The 7,534-nt window shown below is 65.9% G+C and overlaps 2 protein-coding genes across 2 annotated transcripts; one reads left to right on the top strand and one right to left on the bottom strand.

The window, feature by feature from the left end:
- Positions 1–20: 20 nt before the first annotated feature.
- On the bottom strand, positions 21–3,041 carry H696_00762 (hypothetical protein). Its single transcript, XM_009494646.1, has 3 exons — positions 2,771–3,041; positions 2,167–2,528; positions 21–2,003 (listed from the first exon to the last, which is right to left on the bottom strand). Exons 1-3 carry the CDS (start codon positions 2,872–2,874, stop codon positions 145–147), a joined length of 2,325 nt encoding a protein of 774 aa, XP_009492921.1. The 5' UTR covers positions 2,875–3,041; the 3' UTR covers positions 21–144.
- A 3,550-nt stretch (positions 3,042–6,591) lies between these two features.
- On the top strand, positions 6,592–7,484 carry H696_00761 (hypothetical protein). Its single transcript, XM_009494645.1, has 2 exons — positions 6,592–6,853; positions 6,988–7,484. The coding sequence occupies exons 1-2, from the start codon at positions 6,635–6,637 to the stop codon at positions 7,408–7,410; spliced, it is 642 nt and encodes a 213-aa protein (XP_009492920.1). The 5' UTR covers positions 6,592–6,634; the 3' UTR covers positions 7,411–7,484.
- Positions 7,485–7,534: the final 50 nt, after the last annotated feature.

Below are 7,534 nucleotides of genomic sequence, written 5' to 3'. Positions count from 1 at the left end.
GGGGGGGGGGGGAGGGAGGAATGGGCACAAAGCAACGGATGGCACACACTATGCGCAAACCACAAAGGGGACAGGAAAGAGAGGGAGAGAGGGAGAGGGAGGACACAGGAGGGAGAGGGGAAAGGTTGTGGAGCACGCATATAATCAGACACTAGAACTGCCGGATGCTGATTCAAGGACGGAGGGGCCACTGCGATCGACAATGCCTGAGGAGTCAGCAGCCGCAGCGATTGCCGCGGCTGCGGCCGCCGCGGCCGCCACGCACTCCTCCTCCAGCTGAATGCTCGGACAACTGAGACGCCGAGCATGCTCGGCAAACTGGGCCAGGATGATGGCACCATTTTCGACCTGCCCGCTACGAGCTGGTGGCGGAGCAGCGGTGGTCGGGGCAGTGGCGGCGACAAGGGTAGCAGCAGCAACGGGAGAGGCCATGCCGGTCGCCGGAGCGACGAACTCACCCGGGGCGGCCGATGTCTCCAGTTCGGCGGAGCCACTCCCGCCAGCCAGGAGAAGCCTGGCACTGGGCAGGACGGTGGTTCCGAGCGCCGGTAACCCGGGCAGGCTGCCGGAGCCGATCGACCCGGGCGACGGTCCGCTCATCACCCCGTCGGAGGGCAGCTGGTTGTGAGGAGCTGACGAGGACGCCAGACGAGAGGCAGAGGTTCCGGAAATGTCTGGCCCTCCGCCGGGTGGCCCCTCCTCGCGCAGCTGGGGCAGCAGATGGAATGTCCCGGACTCCGGGTGCACGAGCCCCGGCGTGCTGGCGGCAAGGAGGGATGCCACGCCGGTGGGGGCTGGCACTGACAAACCCGAAGATGGAGTCACTGCCGGTGAAGGGGAAGCCAGAGGCGCGGGGGGGGATGGCGCCGCCGGCGAGGCAGCAGCACCCAGGCCGCATGTCGAACCCATGGCTGCTGGGATGGAAAGCATCGCGGCCGGGGACGCCTGCACCGAGAGGCCGCCTCGCCGGACGATGACCGATCCACCAGCCGGAGGAGAAAGAGGCCCACCGGCCAGGCCATCGCTGTTGATGCCGGCACCGACATCGGAGCCGATGGAATGCGCGAGGGCCCCGCCCGGACCGGCGGCCGCCACATCCGATGGGTTCATCACGCTGCCACGACGCCGGTGGCACTCGGCTTTGAGCAGCTCGAAGGATCGATCTGCGTGGTCCTTGCGCTCGGAGAATTTGCTTTCGCCACTTTGCAAGCGATGAAGTGCAGGATTGGCCAGCAGAGCTGCCGGCGAAAAGGGTGACATGAAGGCATTCTCGTCGACCAGCTGGCTGGAACTCAGGGAGTCTTCGATCCCTCCGGAGGTCATGGATCCGGGAGCCGGGGAGCCACTGCGTGACAAGGGTGACGACCCGCCGCCAGCCAGGGCCCCAATTCCACCGAGGCCTGAGGCGCTGGAGGATGAGCTGATCGGGGCGGTCAGGGCTTCGGGATCGGCCGAGGGCTCCGGGTCTGGGAAGGTGAAATTGTTGGGAAGGGCATTGGTCCCGGCTGCAGCAGCCCCGGCGGCGGCGGCGGCGGCGGCGGCCGTAGCAGCTGCCCGTTCCATGACCTCGCTGTCCGGCACTACGGCCGGCAGGGAGGGCAGCACAGCGGCAATTGCAGCGTAATCCCCGCCAGTCTGCGGCAGGCCGAGCCCCTGGGAGGCGCCCGAGCGCTGGGCCTGGGCCACAGCCATCACGGCCACCGAGACCTCACTCAGCTCCACCAGACTCGGGCGGCGCGAGGGGGTCGGCTGCGGCGGAGCCACCTGCGGTGGGGCCGATTGGTGGAAGTTGTAATGGTGATGGTGATGGTGATGATGCTGGTCGGCGGGCTCCGGGTCTGATAGGAGGGAGCTGATGCTGACACGTGGCTCGCGCTTGATGGGCGGTATCGAGGGCTCGGCCGGCGAGTGACGCTGGCGCTTCGGGTGCCGCTCAAGGCGCTGCTCCAGCGTGGCGATTTCGCTTCGCAAGGCTGTCTCTTCGGCTTGGAGAAGTTGAAGGTCTGGAGGCGGCATGGGGTTCGGGACGTGCGATGCAAGGGCACATAGTTAGGGTCGGGGAAGGAGGGGAAGTGCCGGGGCGGGTGCGAGAGAAGACGCAAGGCGGCGGAAGGTGGGCGGGAGAGAGGGAGAGAGAGAGGGAGAGAGGGAGAGAGAGAGTCGCACCTGCCGCCATGCGTGCAGTAAGGTCGGTTGACTCGGCGGGAGAGCCCTTGTCCGAGGAGGGTTGCGGGGTGGGGGTTCGCCCCGAGCCAAGCTGCTTCGGGCTGACGGGGGAGTAATTGTCGGGGTTGAAGGCAGGGGGCGGGGCGAGCCCACGAGCGAGGCAGAATTTGGAAAGCTCCATGTGCCGATCGCGCAGGGTGCTCAGCAGATGGGTGATGTACTCCTTGGCCTTGGTGACCACAAGCACGGTGGATGGGCGCTCAACACGCAGGTGGGGGATCGCCTGACGCAGGTCATCCAGGCGAGTCTTTTGAAACATACGCCGACGGCGCTCGAGCTCATTGTGATTGGCGCGCTTCTTGCTGTCGGCGAGAATTCGGAGTACGTTGGCGTGTGCGTGTCCGTGTGTGTGTGTATGTGCGTTGACGTGATGTGTGAGCGTGTGGGCGTGTGTCGGAAGGAGAGGGAGAGATGAAGAAGGACAAAGGGAGGGAGGGGGGATACAGGAGGTTAGTGGCGAGGTAGGGCGGATGTCAAGCTGTGGGGCGGCCAGTGAGAGCGAGAGAGAGGGAGAGAGAGAGAGAAAGGAAGGCAGGCCGCGCACCGGGTACGAGTGGGAGGGGGGGTACCGGCGGCGGGCGAGCCGTGGGCCGATGACATGCCGTCATCATCCTCCATCGGCATGGGCGAGGAGGGTGGGGAGCTCATGGCGATCAGGGAGGAAGAAGTGGAGAAGTCACAGCCGCGGAGGGAAGGGTGGGGGTCGTTGGCCGTGCGGCGGGCGGCAAAGGAACGGAACCCACACCCAAGGGCTTTGCGATGGCGCAAGAGAGTGGAGAGAGACGCCGAGGAGGAGGAAGGAGGAGAAAGGAGGAAAGGAGAGAGAGAGAGAGAGAGAGGCGAGGAAGGGGGAGGGGGCTAGGAGTGGGATGGGGAGGAGGAGAAGGATGATGCGGGCCGGCAGGCCGGGAAAAAGCAGGGGTCGGTGGCCGAAGAAGGCGATCCGGCGGGGCTGTGGCTCCTTCCAGCCGTTGCTGGCAGGCCGGGGACGAAGGGGGCCAAGAGGAGGAGAGTCTGAGAGAGAGACCTGTTGGTGACTGACTCTGCCAGATTCCTGGGCATATGCGGGGGGGCCCGCCCGCCCCTGCTGTGCCCACAAGGACGAGGGAATGGGGCAGGAGGGAGTTAGGAGGGGGGGAGCTTGGTGGCACGTCAAGTCCAAGCTGGGGAGGGGTGGCCGATGAGGGGAGTGGACACATCCTCGAAAGGCCACAAGCCAGTCTATGAGGCCCATGTGTCACGGCCCCCCCCCCCCCCGCCGGAGGGGAGAAGCAGCTAGCATCTAGAAGATGAGCGTCCTGCCCCCCGAGCCGTTCCGCCCACGTTCCAGCCTCACCTTCCGCCGGATTGCGCCCCCGGTTGGGACCACACCCGAGCTCGGCGGCGGTAACCGTCGCACACTGCCAACGCATGTGCTCCACACCCACAAGGAAAAGAGAGGCGGGAGAGAGAAAGAAGCTGAGAGCACAGTGTATAGGGGGGGGGGGGGGGGGGGGGGGAGGGGGGCGAATGGGGGGAGGTGGGAGGAACCATGTTCCCTTTGCACCGGCCGAACCTCGGCTTCGTGTCTTTCTCGCGCCTGCCCGCCGGTTTATTCGCTTGATATCTCGCGTTGACCTGCTTGCTGGCAAGGCCTTCCAACGTTTCGCAAGCATGTTGCCTACGCTTGCGTGTCTGGGTGAGCACGCGCGAGCGGGGCCCGGAAGACGACGTAGCGCCTGGGAAGCCAGCCGGCAACAGTGGGGCGGGGGGGGGGGGCCGAATCCGGGGGCAGGTATGCCAAAAAATAAAGGTCGATGAAACACCCTTGGACGGATCGGGCGGGCTTTCCGGGCGGGAAACGCGCGCGAATGCGCGAGCTGGCGCGTGCCGCCGCCCCCTCCCCCACCCTTGCTCACAACCTCTTGCCCCCGGACCGGCGGGAAAGGGCGGGAGAGACACGGGCGGAGGCCCGCCCAGAGGGGGGGGGGGGGGGGGGGCGGCACTTGGGCATGCCTGAGGGGCGACGGCGAGGAAGGGGCCGGAAGAAGGGAGCAGCAGGACAGGCAAGGGCGAGAAGGGGGGGGTTCAGTGCACTACTCCGGTCTGTGGTGCGGTCCCGCGCCCCGGATATGTGTCCACCAGCAGCCGAGGTGCTGGGGAAAGCTTGGGGAACAAAGGTCGGAGTAAATGCAGGCAACGCGCGGGTGGGGGCGGGGGGGGGGGGCGGGGGCCGCGCTGGCGGACGGGTCGCGGCAGACAAAGCACAGGTGCTGGCCCCCTGACAAGAGTGGCGGAGTTGCCCCAAGTCCGACGCGCTCGCAATTGGTGTGAGACTGCCTGCCCAGCCGAGTTGCAGCATGCGGCCCGAGGCGACGGAAGGCAGGATAGTGAGACCATGTTGCGCGGGCGCGCCGCCCTCCGGGGGAGAGACGGACATTTGCCATGGCTTCTGGGCGACCCTGCCCTCCGCCCAGAGCGCCTTAGGCCCCGTGTCAATGACACGTCTCCGCTCCGGTCCCCGCTCGTAGATCAGTCCCATCGGTCTGTCGCGCATGGGCGCTCTCGCTCTGCCTCGCCGCGGCGCTCTCGCCTCGCTCGCACACATGCACGCGCACGCGCACGCGCACACCGCCCCCTGCACGAGACCCTGCCCCAGGCCATTGACCAGCGTGGGACCGAGGGCTTTTCAACAGGCAGCTATGTCTCCGGGTGCGGGTGGGCACGAAGACGGGCAGCTCAGCAAGAACGTTGGGTCCATGGAAAATGACCAGGGCCGCAGTTCGGGGATGGGGAGGGGGGGGGACGGGGGTGGGGGTCAGGGCGCACCGGCAAAAACGCTCAACCGCCAACACGTGTGGTCTGGAGCATTCGCTCCTCGATGTGCGCGCAGGCCAGCAGCGTCAGGAGGCCGGGCAGGGACAGCCCGCCTTCGAAGGGGAGGTGCTTCCCGCGCCGTGCCTCTTCACACCGCTTGACCCCCTCCCCCGGGCCGGGTCATGCCCCGACGAACAGTTGACATGCCGTTCTCCCCAGGCGTCCTGCGAGAGTCGGGGGTTCTCAGCAGGCGAGGGTACACCAAGAGCCGTGTGAGCTCAGTTTAATAGACCCGTTATCCTCCAGGCAGATGGGCTTTATTTGGCTTTTTATAATTCACCAGCCAATATTTACCCACCTTTGAGGGCTCCGACCGCCCTGATGTCGGGGAGGGGGGGGGGACGAGGCATGGGACGCCGGCGTATGGAGTCTCCTCTGTCTCCCTCCTGCTTTTCCCTCCTCTTTCTTGTTCTCTCGTTCGGTTCACCCGCCGTTGGAGCCCGTTTCTGGCGGGCACAGCAGGACCGCTGGGATGGAAGATGGCCCGACTGTCGAGGGCCCGAGGCCGGGGCCCGGGATTTGAACCCTCTTTCGCCTCTCCCCACGGGGTCGCACGTGCTTACCGCTCTATGGGCACATGCGCGGACGATGTGATCTAGGTATGCCCCATGGGCTGTTTTGCTCGCTCAATCACTCCTCCCCTCGGGGGAGAGGGGGCGCCTGCTCGCTCTTGTCCCACTGCTTGAGCCTGCCCCTCTTCTTTTTCGGTCCCCGGCGCAGGTTGCAGCAGCAGGCTGAGAGCGAGGTACCTGGCAGCCGACCCGCCTTCCTCCAATAAAGGACTGGTCTACGAGAAGGTGCTTTGGCGCGAGGCTGTGCCCCCCCCCCCCCCCCCGCCTTCCGTTCTCCCCCAGGGTGGACCCAGATCGCCCCCTGTTTCGCTGGGGCGCACATCTGTTGCCACGTCGGAATCGATCATCCCTTGCATCAAGGGGGGGGGCGAGCGTGAGCCCGCGCCCTCGATGGCAAGCAGAGGTGATCCGGCCGGTGTCCCCGCGTTGACCTACCCCCTCCCCCCCCCCCCGTGTCCCGGACGACTCCGAGGCGGCTTCGGGCTCTCTCCGGATGGGCAACACGAGGACTGGTGCTCCCCGACACTCCTTTCATATTCCGATCTCTCTCTCTCTCTCTCTCTCTCTCTCTCTCTCTCGCGCTCTCTCGCGCTCACTCGCGCTCTCGTTCTCGATATGGCCTTCTCAGACATGCGCTCCCCACTCCGACCATATCCTGGTCCAGCTCTCGCGTTCGGTGGCTGTTCGGAGCGCCCCCTCCCCCAGGTGGCGCCTGCCCATTCCGCCCCCCCCCCCACCCGGTGAGATCTGCCTGAGAGAGAAAACACTCCCGCAAGGGGTTCCCTTTATCTACCAAAATCAAGCACGCTCTTCCTCCCCCTCCGCCTACCTTTCCTGCCCTTGCCCCCCTCTCCCCCTATTTCACCCACACACTCTGGTGTAAGACAAACACACGCACGCGCACACGCCCATACACATACGCAGACACACACACACACACACACACACACACACGCACACCACATGCCCCGCCTCCCACCATGTCCTTGCCGACCCACCCCAGCCAACCCGGGCCCTTCCTTGTGGCTAGGTCCCCCCCCGGAGGGTCACCTGTCACCATGTGTGGCGAGGTGGGACCCTCCCTCTTGGCCAACAGCTTATCCTCATTTACTCTGAGCGAAGCCTCCGCATCCGGCGCACCTGCCGCATCGGGCGGGGCACCGCGTCCGGGCGTGGCACCCCTTCAGTCGCCCTTTCTCGTGTGTCCCCTCCCCCTCTTTCCTTTTTTTTCCCCCTCCCTCTCTCCCCCTCTCTCTCTCCCCCTTCGTGCCACGTTCTTTCTCCATGTGCACTCCTTTACTCACCGATCACCCTCCGTGCTACTTCTCGCCAGCCAAACTCCTTTGCCTCTGACGCGGGTGACGTTTCGCCAACCGGTGGTCCTTCCTTCCCTGCGACGATCTCCGCCGGGGCAAACGGCCATGGACACCACGCGCCACGTCTCCTCCCACCGATGATCTCCTCCCAGTGTGTGTGCTACATCCAACCGGCCGGCCCATCGACCCTGGCCTCGCCCACCATCGCCGCGACTCCGGCTCCCGGGCATTTGTGCGGGTGCCGGAGGCGATGTGCCGACAGCGGGGGGCGTGTGTTTACCCGGTCAGCCCCCGGGAATATGGCGTCCACGGTGTCCCGTCCCGATGACCCGGTCGACCAAGACCTAGCCTTCCTGCTTGGCCGCCTGGACCCCAGCTTGTCATCTGGCATCGCGGCCACCGGCGAGTCAGTCGATGGCCGCATGCCCTATATCATGTAAATATCCCACTTCCCCCACTTGCTAGATCGCCAGCACATTGGCAAAGATGTGTGTATGTACTTCTTCTTCCCCTCTTCCGCGCTCTCCCTTACTGCCTTCCCCCCCCGCCCCCCCCCCCCCCCCC

Source organism: Fonticula alba (genome assembly GCF_000388065.1).
Source record: "Fonticula alba strain ATCC 38817 unplaced genomic scaffold supercont2.1, whole genome shotgun sequence".
Taxonomy (NCBI): domain Eukaryota; order Rotosphaerida; family Fonticulaceae; genus Fonticula; species Fonticula alba.
The sequence above is the reverse complement of the archived record's forward strand: the minus strand, read 5'-3'. Positions and strand labels throughout refer to the sequence as shown.